The 18,539-nt window shown below is 55.3% G+C and overlaps 1 protein-coding gene across 3 annotated transcripts; it reads left to right on the top strand.

The window, feature by feature from the left end:
- The first annotated feature begins 6,805 nt into the window (after positions 1–6,805).
- GFAP (glial fibrillary acidic protein) lies at positions 6,806–18,424 on the top strand. Of its 3 annotated transcripts, XM_025363805.1 has the most exons (10): positions 6,806–8,266; positions 9,222–9,282; positions 9,487–9,582; positions 10,055–10,216; positions 11,974–12,099; positions 12,314–12,534; positions 13,109–13,152; positions 13,509–13,628; positions 15,909–15,994; positions 16,670–18,423. In XM_025363805.1, the coding sequence occupies exons 1-10, from the start codon at positions 7,596–7,598 to the stop codon at positions 16,709–16,711; spliced, it is 1,629 nt and encodes a 542-aa protein (XP_025219590.1). In that variant the 5' UTR covers positions 6,806–7,595; the 3' UTR covers positions 16,712–18,423. The 3 variants fall into 3 exon arrangements, with proteins under 3 accessions (XP_025219590.1, XP_025219592.1, XP_025219591.1); XM_025363807.1 differs by lacking the exon at positions 13,509–13,628 and having other exon boundaries at positions 16,670–18,424; XM_025363806.1 differs by lacking the exons at positions 13,509–13,628; positions 16,670–18,423 and having other exon boundaries at positions 15,909–16,664.
- The last annotated feature ends 115 nt before the right edge of the window (positions 18,425–18,539 follow it).

Here is an 18,539-nt window from a genome sequence, read left to right as displayed (position 1 = left end):
GACCCAGCCTTGTCTAATGCCCCCCTCTCCCCGCCTCATCCTGCCTCTTTCACCCCGAAGGCCTGGCAGAGCCTCTCACTCCACCTCTATGAGTTTAGAAATCCTCGTGCCCCAGGCCTTTTATGCCAACCTCCTTGCTTGACTCAGTTCCCACAGCTCACACTTGGGTCCCCACCCTGGGGTACAAATCCTGCCCAGTTCAGAGAACCAGGCTCAGTGCCAGGGGCTGAAAACAGAACAAGACATGGTCCCTCCATGCACAAAATCAGGATGGCACCTGTTCCTATCACCTGAGTGTAAGCCAAAATCTCAATCAGTGTTGGTATCTGCCAAGGAGAAGGGGTTGGGTTTTCTCTCTGTGTCCCCCTTACACATGGCTATCAGCTTGGCCCACAAAGGGGACTTCATCACCACCTGGGGAGCCTCTTTGAGGTACTAACTCAGGAGTGCTGCCTCCCAGACCCCCAGATTCCCCTAGGAATGTCCCCTTGGCTCTTGGTCATGTCTGGAGCATCCCAGCTCCCAGGAAGAATTTGGTTCATGGTCATCTTCCCTTCTTCCATGGCTCTTTGTGAAGAAGGATCCAGGAGGGCTTGAGATAAAGAATGTGGGGACCGGCATGGTGGTTCACACCTGTAATCCCAGCACTTTGGGAGGCCGAGGTGGGAGGATCACTTGAGGTCAGGAGCTCAAGACCAGCCTGGCCAACATGGTGAAACCCCGTCTCCACTAAAAATACAAAAATTTAGCCGGGCATGGTGTAATCCCAGCTACTTGGGAGGCTGAGGCAGGAGAATCACTTGAACCTGAGAGGCAGAAGCTGCAGTGAGCCGAGAGATTGTGCCACTGCACTCCAGCCTGGGCGACAGAGAGAGACTCCGCCTCAAAAAAAAAAAAAAGAATGTGGGGCAGGGGAATCACCACAGAGGCTCCACCAGAGATGGTGGCTGTGTTTTCCAGCTCACCCTGAGGGCTTCCCCCAGCTCACATGCAGCCCTCCTGCCTCCGTTCTCCGGCTCATCCTGTCCATTTGGAGGACTGCTGGGTTGGCCACCCGCCAGCTGCTCCTCCCACCAGGACCACATCTGGTCCCCGTCTTTCACCCTCCAGAGGGAGCCAGTCAGGGAGGTTGAGGAGAGTGGAAAGCAATTAAAAAGCTGCTCTCAGGGTTACAAGCTGGGAGGTCGGGGGCAGGCTGGAGCAGGCCCTGGCTGGGTGGGGAAAAGCAAGGAAGAATGGGCCTGAGCTTATCAACCCCAGCGCAGCAGCTTGGGGTCTGTGAAGGTGAGTGAGCCAATGCTGAGAAGGCCAGGGAAGAGCAAGGGGAAGGGACCCAGAGTTCGGCCAGGAACCATTCTGCAGCCACAGGAGTCGGTTCTAGACAGCAGAGCCTGGCTGGGCACAGGCTGAGGATGCGGGTAAGGAATGGGCCCTACCCTGAGGCAGCCCCCTCTCCAACAGAATGGAGCTCCTGCCCTCAAGGAGCTCCCATCTGACAATGAGCCATGGGTTCTAACCCGGGAGCCTCTATCCAAGGGAAGAGGATGACTCCTGTCCTGTGGGTGCTTTAGCCTGGGATTGGGAGAAACACTGTCCTTAGAGAGACCCCAGTTTGCTGGGAAGACATAGGTCCTAGCATCAGGAAGTCCCCATCTGTTGGGGGAAAGGCACGGGCCCTCTCCTTGTAAAGCTTCAGGCTGAGATGCAAATGAGACCCACACCCAAGAGAGAGTGACACACAGAGCTTTTCAAACTGGATGGAGTTGTGGGCTCAAGTCTAGGGATGGGGAGGGGTGAGGGTGGAGAAAACAGCACCCACTGGGGGAGTCAGAGAGCCAAGAAAGCAGGTGGGAAAGCAGTCTCTGCTCTGAGCCGGCAGAGAGAACTTGCTTGTGGAGACGAAGCCACCACCAGCTCGTGGTCTGGGGGTAGACAGTGCTGGCTCTGCCCCGTGCCTCACCAGCTGCTGCCCTCTGTCCCGTCCACACTGCCAAGTAACTGCTCTTGGGGGAGGGATGTCCACTTACTCCCAAAGGAGTTAACAGGACACAGGAGCCCCTTCAGAGGCCCCAGCTCCCGCCCCTCCGCCAACCCCATCGAAGATCCCCTAACATGTCGATAGGTAAAGCCCTGGGAGGTGTTATGAAATGGAAGCTCTAATTTGTCAAGCACCTGCTGTGTCCAGCTTTCACTGATTTTATTCTTACAACTGGGGAGCAGGCATGGCTGAATCCCCATTTTACAGACATAGAAATGAAGACTCTGGCAAGGTTCTTGAAGTCATCAAAGACTGCATAGCTATTGAGTGGCCAAGGCTTTGCTCCCTCTCCTTGAGGACAGTGCTATAGCAGTCAGAGTCAAGTCTAGAGAACAAAGGGGGTGATGCCTCTGGGTGAAACAAATCTGGGTTTTAGAAAACTCCACCTGCAGCTACCAGACAGGCTTTCTCCCTGCCTCTAAACTGCGGTGGCTGTGGCCGCTCACACCTGACCAGCTGAGCACCGCCATCTAGTGGCCACTAGGCTCAGTTCCCTTCCACAGGAACGGGTCATGGATGAACAGACTTGCTGGTCACCAAGGCTCAGCCAGAGACACTGTGTTCTCTTCACCCAACTTGCTGACCACCACGCTGTGCCAGGCACTGGGCCAGGGCCAAGGGCCCAAGCAGAACCAGTGGGCAGCAGTCACGTGGTAAAACTGCCGTTTGAATTAGAGGCTGGCCTATTTGCAAACACCAGGCACCTTGGGTGAGGGTTGATGCCACATACGGGGTTGGTCTGTCCCAGGAGGCATCTGGGCTTTACCCTGTAAGCAGAAGGTCATCTAGCAGATTCTGATGCAAGGGAAGGGCACAGGGAGGTCATCTTGTCCCCACCTCGGCTTGAAGCAGGAACAGCTTGGCTGTAGGCTCCTTGAAAGGGCATCCAGGCATCTCTCTCCATGGCTGGTACTATCCTGTTGTGCAGTCTAGGCGCCAGTCTAGGGTTTGGCCTGAGGCTTTAGAAGTTGGGGCCTTCCAGGCCGGGCGCGGTGGCTCATGCCTGTAATCCCAGCACTTTGGGAGGCCGAGGAGGGCAGATCACAAGGTCACGAGATTGAGACCATCCTGGCTAACATGGTGAAACCCCATCTCTACTAAAAATACAAAAAAAATAGCTGGGCGTGGTGCCGGGGGGACCTGTAGTCCCAGCTACTCGGGAGGCTGAGGCAGGAGAATGGCGTGAACCTGGGAGGCGGAGCTTGCAGTGAGCCGAGATCGTGCCACTGCACTCCAGCCCGGGCGACAGAGCGAGACTGTCTCAAAAAAAAAAAAAAGAAGAAGTTGGGGCCTTCCATTCGGGGAAGCAGGAAAGGAGGTACCCCAGAGAATGGGGTCTGAGCCAGGCTAGGAGGATGGAGGGGGCTGGGTGGAGGCTGGAAGGGCTGAGGGCCTACCCTTCTCTGTCTGCTGTATCTGCCTGCAGCAGATGCAAATCAGAGTGTAGTTTAGAACAGAGAGAGGACAGGCACAGAGGCTCACACCTGTAATCCTAGCACTTTGGGAGTTTGAGGCCGGAGGATCACTTGAGGCCAGGAGTTCAACACCAGCCTGGGCAACATAACAAGACTTGGTCTCTTTAAAAAAAAATTATTTGGGCGCAGGGTCATGTGCCTGTAGTCCCAGCTACCTGGGAGGCTGCAGCAGGAGGATTGCTCGAGCTCAGAAGTCTGAGGCTGCTGTGGGCTATGATGGCACCACTGCAATCTGGTTCTGGGTGGCAGAGTGAGACCCTGTCTCTAAAAAAAAAAAAAGAGAGAGAGAGGGAGAGAACATACTGTCATACTGTCCACCATTAGGGCTTGGTACATGAATGCATATAGTGGAAAATCATGCAGCTGTTAAATGATGATGCAGACAAATATTTGTTGATATGGAAAGATGTTCACAACATATTGTTGAGTGAGAAAACCAAATTACAAAATAATTTGTACAGCATGAGCCCATTTTGAAAAACATGATTTTATATGTGTGGAAAAAATCTGGTAGTGTTTACCTCCAGGTGGCAAAATGATGGCTAATTACATTTTTTTGTATTGTTTATCTATAGTTTCTGACTTTTCTACAGTGAATATTTAATTAAAAAGATAATGAAAGTTTGGAAAACAACCATGACCAAATCTGTCTGTATCTTTGGTTCTCTGTGCAGACATCTTTAGATAGTTAAGGGTTGGCCAGGCATGATCTGTATGTACCGATTGTACAAGTCACGCCTGTAATCCCAGGACTTTGGGAAGAAGAGGTTGGAGGGTCGCTTGAGCCCAACAGTTCGAGACCAGCCTGGGCAACATGGTGAAACCTTGTCTCTACAAAAACACAAAAATGAGCTGGGCATGGTGGTGTACCTCTGTGGTCCCAGCTACTTGGGAGGCTGAGGTGGGTGGATTGCTTCAGCCAGGGAGGTTGAGGCTGCAGTGAGCTGTGATAGCACCACTGCACTCTAGCCTGGGCAACAGAGCAAGACCCTGTCTCAAAAAACAAAAACAAGATAGTTAAGGGTTGAGTGTGAGGAAAGGTCTGAGGGTTGAGAGGGGGTGGAGGATGCACCTGGGCCTGTGACAGGGGCCCACGGAGGTGGCTGATGGCAAAGGCTGGGGGACTCCAACTGCTGATGCTGAAACAACCTTGTGTTTCACATACATAGGGACAGTTTACTGAGCTTCAATGACAAGCATCTCCTGCTCATCACATCTTTTCTCTCCAGGACAGCTTTGCCCTCATTTTAACTAGACTTCCCTTGAACCAAAAGGGAAGACCACACGCTGTGACTTGCTGGGCAGCCTGGAAAGGCGGGCCACTCCTAGCCACAGAGATGAGAGTTGAGACAAGAGCTCATCCCCAGTCTTCCTTTTCTATTTTGTTTATTTTATTTTTTTATTTTATTTTATTTTTTTTTTTTTGAGACGGAGTCTCGCTCTGTCACCCAGGCTGGACTGCAGTGGCCGGATCTCAGCTCACTGCAAGCTCCGCCCCCCGGGTTCCCGCCATTCTCCTGCCTCAGCCTCCCGAGTAGCTGGGACTACAGGCGCCCGCCACCTCGCCCGGCTAGTTTTTTGTATTTCTTAATAGAGACGGGGTTTCACCGTGTTAGCCAGGATGGTCTCGATCTCCTGACCTCGTGATCCGCCCGTCTCGGCCTCCCAAAGTGCTGGGATTACAGGCTTGAGCCACCGCGCCCGGCCTTTATTTTTTTATTTATTGAGACAGAGTCTCACTCTGTCACCCAGGCCGGAGTGCAGTGATGCGACCTTCGCTCACTGCAGTCTCCACTTCCTGGGCTCAAGTGATCCTCCCACCTCAGCCTCCTGAATAGCTGGGACCACAGGAATGCACCACCATACCTGGCTAATTTTTTGGTTCACCACATTGCCCAGGCTGGTCTCGAACTCCTGGACTCAAGCAATCCGCCCACCTCGGCCTCCCAAAGTGCTAGGATCACACACATGAGCCACTATGCCCAGCCTTGCTCTTCCTTTAAAGCCTCCTGTCCTTCCCCAGGTCCCCAATTCATAGCAGGATCAAAGGTCATTGGGCCCTCGCCCCCTCTTCAAGATTCCCCTCCCTATGTCACTGCTCAGGCCCAGAGTCAGACGTGACTAGAGCCTAAGGGGCTCTCACCTCCCTCTCTGTGCTGGGACTCACAGAGGGGAACCTCAGCAGGCAGTCTGTCCATCACATGCCCAGATGAGGAGCATACCCTGGGCTAGGCACAGTGGCGCACAACTGTAATCCCAGCACTTTGGGAGGCTGATGTGGGAGGATCGCTTAAGCCCAAAAGTTCTAAACCAGCCTGGGTGACATGGCACGACCCTATCTCTACAAAAAAAGTTTAAAAATTAGCCAGGTATGGCGATGCACATCTGTAGTCCCAGCTATTCAGGAGGCTGAGGTGGGAGGATCGCTTGAGGCTGGGAGGTTGAGGCTGCAGTGAGTCATGGTTGTACCACTGCACTCCAGCCAGGGTGACAGTGAGACCCTGTCTCAAAAGACAAAAAAAAAAAAAAAGAACATATCCTGGTAATATCCTGGTATGGAGTAGGGGACATTGCTCTCACAGGCTTGGGAGCCTGAGCTGGCTCTGTAAGCTGGGGAGGAGGCAGACAGCCAGGCCTTGTCTGCAAGCAAACCTGGCAGTGCTGGGCTGGCCGCCCCCCAGGGCCTCCTCTTCATGCCCAGTGAATGACTCACCTTGGCACAGACACAATGGTCGGGGTGGGCACACTGCCTGCTTCCCGCCGCACCCCAGTCCCCCTCAAATGCCTTCCGAGAAGCCCATTGAGCAGGGGGCTTGCATTGCACCCCAGCCTGACAGCCTGGCATCTTGGGATAAAAGCAGCACAGCCCCCTAGGGGCTGCCCTTGCTGTGTGGCGCCACTGGCGGTGGAGAACAAGGCTCTCTATTCAGCAAGTGCCCGGGAAAGGGGATCTGGGGAGGCCCAGGCATGGACAGTGGGTGGCAGGCGGGAAGAGGAGGGCTGTCTGCTTCCCAGAAGTCCAAGTACACAAATGGGTGAGGGGACTGGGCAGGGTTCTGACCCTGTGGGACCAGAGTGGAGGGCGTAGATGGACCTGAAGTCTCCAGGGACAACAGGGCCCAGGTCTCAGGCTCCCAGTTGGGCCCAGTGGCTCCTGCGTTTCCAAACCTATCCATCCCCAGAGGTCCTTCCCATCTCCCCAGGCTGATGTGTGGGAACTCGAGGAAATAAATCTCCAGTGGGAGACGGAGGGATAAAGACTCAAGCCAGCACAGCCAGCTCATGCGTAACTGCTTTGTGGAGCTGTCAAGGCCTGGGCTCTGGGAAAGAGGCACAGGGAGGCCAGGCAAGGAAGGAGTGACCCAGAGGGACAGACCCAGGGGCTAAAGTCCTGATAGGGCAAGAGAGTGCCAGCCCCCTCTTGCCCTATAAGGACCTCCGCTGCCACATACAGGCCATGATTGATGCTTAGACAAAGGGCTGGTGTCCAATCCCAGCCCCCAGGCCCAGAACTCCAGGGAATGAATGGGCAGAGAGCAGGAATATGGGACATCTGTGTTCGAGGGGAGGACTCCAGGAGTCCTGGGAATGGGGCCTAGTAGGAAATGATGATATAGGCACCCCTTGAGGGTACTGAACAGGTTCGTTCTTTGCCAAATTCCCAGCACCTTGCAGGTACTTACAGCTGAGTGAGAGAAGGCCTGGGTTATGAAATCAAAAAGTTGGAAAGCAGGTCAGAGGTCATCTGGTACAGCCCTTCCTTCCTTTTTTTTCTTTTTTTCCTCTTGAGACAGGGTCTCTCTCTGTTGCCCAGGCTGGAGTGGCGCAAACACAGCTCACTGCAGCCTCAACCTACTGGGCTCAAGCAATCCTCCAGCCTCAGCCTCCCAAAGTGCTTGGATTACAAGCATGAGCCACCTCACCCAGCCCTTTTCTTCCTTTTTAATTGATGCATAACGATTGTAAGTATTCATCATGGTCCAACCAACCCCTTCTTGACCCACCTTCCTAGAGAGAGGGTCCTCTTGCTTCAGTGGTCACGGCCCCAGATCCATGGTCTGGCTCCAGGCACCACCTGCCTCATGCAGGAGCTGGCGTGCCCAGGAAGCTCTGCCTCTGGGCACAGTTACCTCAGTGGGGTGAGGGGAGCTCTCCCCATAGCTGGGCTGCGGCCCAACCCCACCCCCTCAGGCTATGCCAGGGGGCGTTGCCAGGGGCAGCCGGGCATCGCCAGTCCAGCCCACTCCTTCATAAAGCCCTCGCATCCCAGGAGCGAGCAGAGCCAGGGTAGGATGGAGAGGAGACGCATCACCTCCGCTGCTCGCCGCTCCTACGTCTCTTCGGGGGAGATGATGGTGGGGGGCCTGGCTCCTGGCCGCCGTCTGGGTCCTGGCACCCGCCTCTCCCTGGCTCGAATGCCCCCTCCACTCCCGACCCGGGTGGACTTCTCCCTGGCCGGAGCACTCAATGCTGGCTTCAAGGAGACCCGGGCCAGTGAGCGGGCAGAGATGATGGAGCTCAATGACCGCTTTGCCAGCTACATCGAGAAGGTTCGCTTCCTGGAACAGCAAAACAAGGCGCTGGCTGCTGAGCTGAACCAGCTGCGGGCCAAGGAACCCACCAAGCTGGCCGACGTCTACCAGGCTGAGCTGCGAGAGCTGCGACTGCGGCTCGATCAACTCACCGCCAACAGTGCCCGGCTGGAGGTCGAGAGGGACAATCTGGCACAGGACCTGGGCACCGTGAGGCAGAAGTGAGGAGGGGATGGGGGAAGGGGGCCTTGTGAGCAAAGGGGGCTGAACCCCCAAGAGAGAGTGCCCGAGAAGTCTCAGGCAAGGGCTGAGCCTCCCTGCTCCCTGGGTCTCCCTACCTCTTGATGGGGCACTATCCTTGCACCCCAACATGATGGCGGGGACCAGAAACAGGCCCAGGACCCCAGGGATCTGATTCCCACATGCCTTCTGCCAGGGAGCCAGGGTCCCCTCAGCACCTCCCCACTGGGGAAAGCAGTGCAGGAGCGGCTGGGCCCCCAGCAGCTGGGCCCTTGCGTTTCATTCATGGCTGGGCTTTGTGACTGTGGGCAGTGAGCTCACCTATTGTGAGCCTGGGTCCATATAAAGGAGGAGTTGGAAGCAGAGAAGGTTGGTGTCCATGAGGGAGATTGGATTCTGGGGTAAAGGAAGTGAGGGAAAGAGCAGGCAAGCCTGGGTGCAGCGCACAGGTGACTGCCTGCCACCAGCTTGTGACCCCCGTCAAGTCACTTTGACTTGCACAGCTGTGAAGCGGAGCTCATAATAAAATTCATTTCAAAAGGTGGTTACCTGGGATCAGAGGAATCCCCAGGGGCATGGCGCTTCGCTGAGCTGGCAGGACATGCGTGTGTGCCTTCAAGTGCAGGAGGACGTGTGTGTGTGTGTGTGTGTGTGTGTGTGCAGCAGTGTGTGTACGCTGGTGGATGCGCCTGTGTGAGGAGAAGCAGGTGCGCCAACCCTGATAAGGCACCTTAGTAATGAGTTAAGGCAAAAGCCCACATCTGCTCATCCTCCAGATAAGACCTCTGTCTAAGGCCCCCCAACCCTTACTCCTCCTGCTGCTCTACTGGTCCTGGGTGGGGGTGGTCTCTGTGACAGCTGCCTCCAGGGAGATTGAGGCAGTAGCCAAGTGTCCTCAGAAGAGCCTGGACCCAGGAATGTGTCCCCCCACTCCAGGCTCCAGGATGAAACCAACCTGAGGCTGGAAGCCGAGAACAACCTGGCTGCCTATAGACAGGTCAGGGAGGTGGAGGGGAGGGGCAGGGGAGGGAGGCAAGGGTTCATGGCCACTCACCCAAACACAGCCCCCAAGCTCAGCCCTCCAGAGCAATGTGCTGCTCCCCACTGACCCAGAAGGAGGGGTAAGGCAAGGCTGAGCAATGGGGAGGAGGAGCCTGGGGCCCGAGTGGCCCTCTACTCCTCACCCCTCCCGCCACTCCAGGAAGCAGATGAAGCCACCCTGGCCCGTCTGGATCTGGAGAGGAAGATTGAGTCACTGGAGGAGGAGATCCGGTTCTTGAGGAAGATCCACGAGGAGGTGAGGCCAGGGCAGAGGAAGAAAAGCTCAACACAGAGACTGCAACTGAGAGAGGGAGAGACAGAGACAGAGAGGCTGTCCTGTGTCCAAGGCTTAACAGGCTTACTCCCCATCCTCCCAGTCAAAATTGGACTCCTCACCTTCCCCATCTCTTCTGCCTCCTTGGAACTTTTGTCACCACTTTGCCCTCCCTCTTCCATCTGCCTTCAGATAGACACGCGCCCCTCCCAGATAACACTCAAGCCCCTTGCAGTCTCTGAGAGACACACTCAGAGAGAGGAGAGAAACAGAGATTGGCAGGTAGAGACAGGAAATGAAAGACAGAGAGAAAGGCAGTAAGGGAGACAGAAAGAGATGAGAGAACATTCTAACCCCTGGCCGAAGGGCAGGAAGAAGGGGACACGATGCTGTGAGGAACTGCAGCTGTGGCCTGTACCCTGAGGCCTGGTACCCCTTCTCTCACCCTGGCCAGGAGGTTCGGGAACTCCAGGAGCAGCTGGCCCGACAGCAGGTCCATGTGGAGCTGGACGTGGCCAAGCCAGACCTCACCGCAGCCCTGAAAGAGATCCGCACGCAGTATGAGGCAATGGCGTCCAGCAACATGCATGAAGCTGAGGAGTGGTACCGTTCCAAGGTAGCCCTGCCTGTGGGCCAGCCTGCCTCCTCTAGGCAGCCCTTCTTGCTCCATACAAGAGAATGGGGGAAGGAGGGTGGAAGAAGCTGGGAGAATATCCTCTCCAGGTGACTGACCTTCACCAGAGAAGTGAGATGACTTGCCCAGGGCCACACAGGCACTACTGCTTTCAAAAGTGCCCGTTATTATTACTGCTACTATTGCTATTATTAGTAGTAGCTGATACTGTTCTGTGCTAAGCTCTGTGCTTTTCATGCATTACCCCACTATGAAGTAGGTGCTGTTCTTTGACAGATGAGAGAGCTGAAGTCCAGAGAGGTTAACTAATTTGCTCAAAGTCACACAGCTCCTAAGTGGTAGAGTTGGATTTCCAACTCTAGCCTATCTCACTTGGGAGCCTGCATTCCATGCCTCTGCCAGTCTGTTTTGGGTTACTGAGCCTCTACTGTATGCCAGGCACCCCCTCAGGACACAGAGAGGTGTCTGAGCTGGAAGGTGTGATGTTGATGTGCACCCAAACATAGTGCCCGTAGAGAACACCACAGCTCGGAGCTTATATGTAGTGTGGGAGCCAGGTAAGACGCTGTAGGTGGGGCATTTGGGCTAGGCAGGACAGGCAGGCTGTGGACAGGAAGAGAAGAAGGGAGGGCCATTTCTGGTGGAGGACAGAGCCTGGAGTCAGAAAAGCACAGAGAGGCAGAGCCCGAAGATGCTGGCCTAGCCAGCGCGCCTAGCTGAGGAGTGTAAGTAGTAGAAGCCACTGGCGTCTGAGCAGGGTGAAGGCCCAATGGAGCTGGGAGGACCTCCCTGCAGGCGGGGGAGAAAGGGCTATTAGAACCCAGGGTGAGGCCAGGCATGGTGGCTCACACCTGTAATCCCAGCACTTTGGGAGGCCGAGGCAGGCGGATCACCTGAGGTCAGCAGTTCAAGACTAGCCTGGCTGATATGGCGAAACCCTGTCTCTACTAAAAATACAAAAATTAGCCGGGCGCGGTGGCGGGCGCCTGTAGTCCCAGCCACACGGGAGGCTGAGGCAGGAGAATGGCGTGAACTCGGGAGGCGGAGCTGTGAGTGGAGTGAGTGGAGTGGAGTGAGTGGAGTGGAGATTGCGCCACCACACTCCAGCCTGGGAGACAGAGCGAGACTCGGTCTCAAAAAAAAAAAAAAAAAAAAGAAAAAAAGAAAAAACAAAACAAAACAAAATTATTCGGGCGCGGAGGCACACGCCTGTGTAATCCCAGCTACTTGGGAGGCTGGGGCAGAAGAATTGCTTGAACCTGGGAGACAGAGGTTGCAGTGACCCGAAATTGTGCCACTGCACTCCAACCTGGACTACAAGAGCGAGACTCCGTCTCAAAAAAAAAAAAAACCACAAAAAAACACAACACCCAGGGCTTCGCTCGCCGAAACCCACTGTCCACTGTGGCAGACGACAGCGTTCGGTCCCACAGATACAGCTGCCAGTGTGGAAGGTTCTGGATTCTGTGGCACTATTCATTCATTCGCTTGCTGACCAAGTGTTGTGCTAAGTGCTGAGGTCTGGCAGCCGCTACCTTGCCCGCATCCATGGGTCACAGTTGTTGGGAAAAGTCCCAGCCAGGGCCAACGTCCTGGGGTTGACTGGGGTGCTGGTCACCTCCCTGATTTTCCAGAGCCTGTGCCTGCCCATGGGCCCATACAGTCCCCTATATGTGTCCTCCACCCGCAGCCCCGCGGCCCCAGGCCGCCCTCAGTCTATGGCCCCTCTCCCTATCTAGTTTGCAGACCTGACAGACGCTGCTGCCCGCAACGCGGAGCTGCTCCGCCAGGCCAAGCACGAGGCCAACGACTACCGGCGCCAGTTGCAGTCCTTGACCTGCGACCTGGAGTCTCTGCGAGGCACGGTGAGCGCGGCCAGGGCAGGACGGGGACAGGCGGAGCGGGGACGGCCACCCCAGGAGATGCCAGGGGAGAAGGACCGGGGCGAGGACCTGGGTCGAGGGCGGGGCCCGAACGTTACTCCCGGGCTAGAGGAGGGGCCTGGGACCGGGGGCGGGGCCTGGAAGCCTCGCCAAGTCGGGTCGGGGCTCCGCGGGACTGGCCTGCTCCATCCCACAGAACGAGTCCCTGGAGAGGCAGATGCGCGAGCAGGAGGAGCGCCACGCGCGGGAGGCGGCCAGTTACCAAGAGGCACTGGCGCGGCTGGAGGAAGAGGGGCAGAGCCTCAAGGACGAGATGGCCCGCCACTTGCAGGAGTACCAGGAGCTGCTCAACGTCAAGCTGGCCCTGGACATCGAGATCGCCACCTACAGGAAGCTGCTGGAGGGCGAGGAGAACCGGTGAGCCCTGATCACAGCCCTGGGGACGTCTCCCTGTGGCCTCTCCGTAGAGCTCCCCTTGCCCCCTTCAGGGACTGAGTCTTTTTCAGCCTTGTGTCCAGATCCCTTCCCACCTCAATGCCCAGCACAGTGCCTGCCTCACACACAGCAGGCAGTCACTAGATGTTTGATGAATGAATGGATGGATGGATTCAACCAATATTGAATAGGCCTCAAGGCCAAGGACTTGGGTCACCCTCCAAACTAAGAGGCTTACTCCCCATCCTCCCAGCCAAGATTGGACTCCGCACCTCACCCATTTCTTCTGCCTCCTTGGAATGTTTTTCACCACTTTCTCCTCCCTCTTCCATCTTCCTTCAGATAGACGTGCGCCCCTCCCAGATAACACTCAAGCCCCTTGCAGGCTTTTAGAATTCCAGATATCATGTTGGCTGCTGGGGAAAGCTAGGAGATGGAGTTAGACTTTCCTGGCAACGAAAAGGGTGTTTAAGTTGTCATGATGGCCCTGGACCAAGACCCAGCCTAGGGGTGTCCCAGGCAGCCTGGGCAGCCCTTTCCCTCTGCTTTCTTTCAGGATCACCATTCCTGTGCAGACCTTCTCCAACCTGCAGATCCGAGGTCAGTAGAGCAGGGTCTCGTGGGAAGGGCACTGGAGTCCTGCCCCCTCCTCCAGGGCCTGTAGGTTGCTCCGGACTGGGACTGAGGACCAGGGCAAAGGGATCCACGCTCTCCCTGGGGGCCTTCGTGACACCGCAGCACTCCTAGCCAGAGCCTATCATCCCAGGGTACTTCTAGGCGAGGCTTGCCGCTGCCCCTGTCCTGCTAGGCCCTGGGTCCCTCTTCCCCTCCCTGCATCCCATTCCACAGCAGAACTGGGTGAGATCTCGACATCTGCCCTGTCTGCAGATCCCTGAGCAAGCACTGCCCTTCTGAGTGTTTTCTGTTTTTGTTTTTTTAACTGCTTGTCACTACAGGGGGCAAAAGCACCAAAGACGGGGAAAATCACAAGGTCACAAGACATCTCAAAAGCCTCACAATACAAGTTATACCAATACAGGCTCACCAGATTGTAAATGGAGCACCGCCAGCTCGCGGTTAGCTGCCTGCCTCTCAGACACGGCGCTTTGCCCAGCTTGACAGGGAGTGAGCCTAACGCACCTCATCCTCCTAATCCTACTGAGCTCCCTCCTCCCAGAGTTCCCCTAAAGGGCCTGGACTGCAACATTTTCCCAGGAACCGCAGTGCCCAGGCCAGGACGTGGTACAGAGTAATTTACATTAAACCGGCAGAGCTGGTTAGTGGTAAAGGTGGTGAGTCCTTGGGTGCGCAGCTGAGCTGCTCTGGGGCCTCTGAGCAAGCAGCAGCCTCTGTCTCACCTCTTCCCGTCACTGGGAGGGCCCCTTGGGTCTCGCTGTGCCTGAGGGCCAGGCTCTCTGCTTTATTCTTTCATCCCTGAGGCTCCATGGCTCAGCTCAGTGCTGACTCAGTCCACAGGATTTTTCCCTCAGGACCGCTGCTCTTGCAGTGAATACAGTTTTATGTTCCCTGCTCTTAATGTTAAATATTAGTGAATGTGACATGTTATATTTTTCCCTCTGAGGTGGCGGGAAGAGCTAAATTACTTTTTACTTGCATGTGGCCCTCAAATGATTCTTAGCTAAAGAACAAAATTCCTCTTCTTCTGGGCTAGAATATTTAGGACCACTAGATATGCATGTCCCAGGGCTTAATTCAGCATCGGAAAAGTTAACCAGGCTGACTAGTAGAGGTAATACTGCCAAATCCTAGATAGTCACAGGTCACTAAGGTACAGATAAGTGGCAGGGAGAAGTAGGAAAGAGGAAAGGGGACAGGAAAGGGACCTATGTGTATTGAGCACTAATATGTGCCATATGTTTAACAGCCTTTATTTTAGTTAATTGTCTCCTCTCTCCCACCTACAGAAGTAGGGCCCATCATCCTTATTTTACAGATGAGGAACCTGAGGCTGGGAGAGGTCAATTAACTTGCCCAGAGTCATGTGGCTGGTTGGTGGCTAAGTTGGGACTTCTTTTTTTTTTTTTTTTTTGAGATGAAGTCTCACTCTGTCGCCCAGGCTGGAGTGCAGTGGCCGGATCTCTGCTCACTGCAAGCTCCGCCTCCCGGGTTTACGCCATTCTCCTGCCTCAGCCTCCCGAGTAGCTGGGACTATAGGCGCCCGCCACCTCGCCTGGCTAGTTTTTTTTTTTTTTTTTTTTGTATTTTTTAGTAGAGACGGGGTTTCACTGTGTTAGCCAGGATGGTCTCGATCTCCTGACTTCGTGATCCACCCGTCTCGGCCTCCCAAAGTGCTGGGATTACAGGCTTGAGCCACCGCGCCCGACCAAGTTGGGACTTCTTGAGCTCTGGTCTCCTAATTCCTTCCCTCCCCTCCCCTCCCCTTCTTTCCTTCCACAGAGCATCCCTCTGTCACCCAGGCTGGAGTACAGTGGTGCAATCTTGGCTCACTGCAACCTCCACCTCCCAGGTTCAAGCAATTCTTGGGCCTCAATCTCCTGAGTAGTGGGGATTACAGGTGTGAGCCACCACACCTGGCTAACTTTTCTTTCTTTCTTTTTTCTTTTCTTCTTCTTTTTTTTTTTGAAACAGAGTCTTACTCTGTTGCTCAGACTGGAGTGCAGTGGTGTGATCTCAGCTCACTGCAACCTCCGCCTCCCAGGTTCAAGTGATCCTCCTGTGTCAGCCTCCTGAGTAGCTGGAACTACAGGCACCCATCACTATACCCGGCTAATTTTTGTATTTTTAGTAGAGACAGGGTTTCACCACATTGGTCAGGCTGGTCTCAAACTCCTGACCTCAGGCGATCCACCTGCCTAGGTTTCCCAAAGTGCTGGGATTACAGGTGTGAGCTACCATGCCTGGCCTATTTTTTGTATTTTTAGTAGAGGTTTCACCATGTTGGCCAGGATGGTCTCGGACTCCTGGCCTCAGGTGATCCATCCGTCTTGGCCTCCCAAAGTGCTGGCATTACTGGCGTGAGCCACCACGCCCCGCCTGGTCTCCTGATTTCAAAGCCTGTATGTCCTTCCTCGATGCCGTGCTGGATTTTCAGAAACCCAGGTGCCAGGCCAGGGCTTGCAGAGGGGCTGAAATGAAGCCAGGCCAGAAGACAGAGCAGCCAGGACTCTAACTGGACAGAGCAGCCAGGACTTGGGCAGCAGCACTATTGGGATTTGGGGGCTCTCCAGCCCGTTTGGAAGAGCCTAGGCTCTCTCTGCCCAGTTGCATAGGTTCTGATACTCATGATGGGGGGGTGCGATGGGGAAGCCGGGCGTGGGAGAGGATGACTCACGCCCTGAAAGTCCATGAGAGGCCTCTTCTCCTCACATCTGCAGAAACCAGCCTGGACACTAAGTCTGTGTCAGAAGGCCACCTCAAGAGGAACATCGTGGTGAAGACCGTGGAGATGCGGGATGGAGAGGTACGGAGGGATTCAGGCCCAGTCAGGCTCTGGCTGGCCCCAGGGATTTTCAAGGCCAGGCCGTGGAGGAAAGCCTGGGACTGGCACATAGAAGGTCCCCAGTAACTCCCAGGAGCCCCCAAGGAATTCTGGAGGAGAGCAAGGAACCTGAATGTAATTCCGTTTCCTCAGTCCCTCCATAGGCTGTTCTAAGGGGAGCCTTGGTACCAAAGCCACTAGATTGGGTCCCAACACACGCTGTCTCTTTCTCACCCTCAAACTCGGGGGCCTGGCTTGCCAGTGATAAAAAGAGAATTAAAGTTAGCAGCTTTCACTTCCAACTCTAGCGGAGACAGTTGGAGATGGGGACGGCTTTCCATTTCCAGCTTAGTAAAAGGAAACTACCAAGGGAATGGGAAGAGGGGATTTGGCGTATCCCCCAGGCCACTTCAACCACAGTGGGAGCTCATCTTACTGCAGCAGCTTACCACATGCCAGGCACGATGCTAAATGCTTTCCCAGTGTTATCTCACCACCCGCTCTGACCACCACGCAAGGCAGCTGTGGTTACTGTCAAGAAAAGAAAGACCTGGGAAGCGGGGGACTTGCCCAAGGTTACACAGTTTCATGGTGGTGGACCTGGGGTCTGCGTGAACTCCTAACTGTTGCACTGTGCATGTTCCCTGTCCCCTGCAGGTCATTAAGGAGTCCAAGCAGGAGCACAAGGATGTGATGTGAGGCAGGACCCACCTGGTGGCCTCTGCCCCATCTCATGAGGAGCCCGAGCAGAAGCAGGATAGTTGCTCCACCTCTGCTGGTGCATTTCCCCAGACCTGAGCTCCCCGCCACCCCAGCTGCTCCCCTCCCTCCTCTATCCCTAGGCCAGCTTGCTGCCCTAGGCTCCGTCAGTATTAGGCCTTCCAGACGGCACCCACCCAGCACCCAGCAACTCCAACTAACAAGAAACTCACCCCCAAGGGGCAGTCTGGAGGGGCATAGCCAGCAGCTTGGGTTAGAATGAGGAGGAAGGAGAGAAGGGGGGGGGGGACCTACTACATCGCCCTCCACACCCCTGATACCTGTTGTTATGGAAACTGTTGCCAGAGCTGGAGGTTCTCTCAGGGTATCTGGGAACTGTGCCTTTGAGTTTCCTCAGGCTGCTGGAGGAAAACTGAGACTCAGACAGGAAAGGGAAGGCCCCACAGACAAGGTATCTTTGGCCAGAGGCTTGTTTTGTTTTTTGGTTTTTATGAGGCGAGGTCTCCTATGCTGCCCAGGCTGACCTTGAACTCCTGGGCTCAAGCAGTCTTCCCACCTCAGCCTCCTGTGTAGCTGGGATTACAGGCTCAAGCCACCATGCCCAGCTCAGAGGGTTGCTCTTCTAGACTGACCCTGATCAGTCTAAGATGGGTGGGGATGTCCTGCCATGTGGGGCAGTCACCTGCCCAGATCCCAGAGGGACCTCCTGAGCAATGACTCAAGTGTCTCAGTCCACCTGAGCTGCCATCCAGGGATCCTGTCTGTGGGCGTGCTGTGGGCAGGTGGGAGCTTGATTCTCAGCACTTGGGGGATCTGTCGTGTACGTGGAGAGGGATGGGGTGCTGGGAGGGATACAGGGGGGCTGCCTGGTCCCCAGTGGTGGGTACAGAGAGGTCAAGCCCAGGAGGACTGCCCCGTGCAGACTGGAAGGGATGCTGGTAGAGATGGTGGAGGAGGCAATTGGGATGGCGCTAGGCATCCAAGTAGGGGTTGTGGGTGACCAGTTGCACTTGGCCTCTGGGTTGTGGGAATTAAGGAAGTGACTTATCCTCTTGAAGATGCTGAAAAAGGAGAGAAAGGGGATGTATCCATGGGGGCAGGGCATGACTTTGTTCCAGTTCTAAAGGCCTCTTCCTTGCTGTGTCATCCCAGGCCACCCCAGCCTCTGAGCCCCTGGGACTGCTGCTTCTTGACCCCAGTAAGCCACTGCCACACGTCTGACCCTCTCCACCCCATAGTGAGCGGCTGCTTTTCCCTAAGCCAAGGGCCTCTTGCGGTCCCTTCTTACTCACACACAAAATGTACCCAGTATTTTAGGTAGCACCATATTTTACAATTTGTAAAACAAGCACGAGCAAAACGAAGACACTGGCTCATATTCCTGCAGCCTGGAGGCCAGGTGTTCAGGGCTGACATGTCCACCCCAGTGCACCCACTCTGCTTTTTAACTGGGCAGACTGGTAAGCAGACTGGTGGGATCTGTGCCCAGAAATGGGACTGGGAGGGCCCACTTCAGGGTTCTCCTCTCCCCTCTAAGGCTGAAGAAGGCTCCTTCCCCCTCCCCAAGACTTGGTGTCCTTTCCCTCCACTCCTTCCTGCCACCTGCTGCTGCTGCTGCTGCTAATCTTCAGGGCACTGCTGCTGCCTTTAGTCGCTGAGGAAAAATAAAGACACATGCTGCGCCCTTCCCCAGAGTGGACTCGGATCTGTTTATGAGAGGGTGGGACTGGGGCCAAGATGTAACCTTTGACAAGACCAACTCACTTCCTATTACTGATCATCTCTGGAGCCCATGCCCTCACCAAAT

This window comes from Theropithecus gelada, chromosome 16 (genome assembly GCF_003255815.1).
Source record: "Theropithecus gelada isolate Dixy chromosome 16, Tgel_1.0, whole genome shotgun sequence".
NCBI classification, from domain to species: domain Eukaryota; kingdom Metazoa; phylum Chordata; class Mammalia; order Primates; family Cercopithecidae; genus Theropithecus; species Theropithecus gelada.
Note: the sequence above shows the minus strand (reverse complement) of the source record. Positions and strands in the feature narration are given on the sequence as shown.

Bases quoted from the DNA above. Each gene is read 5' to 3' on its own strand.
- GFAP (XM_025363805.1), top strand. From the start codon at position 7,596: ATGCAGGAGCTGGCGTGCCCAGGAAGCTCTGCCTCTGGGCACAGTTAC. The intron at 10,217-11,973 runs GTAGCCCTGCCT...CTCCCTATCTAG, and splicing joins AGGAGTGGTACCGTTCCAAG to TTTGCAGACCTGACAGACGC. The intron at 13,629-15,908 runs GTTAGCTGCCTG...TCACATCTGCAG, and splicing joins TGGAGCACCGCCAGCTCGCG to AAACCAGCCTGGACACTAAG.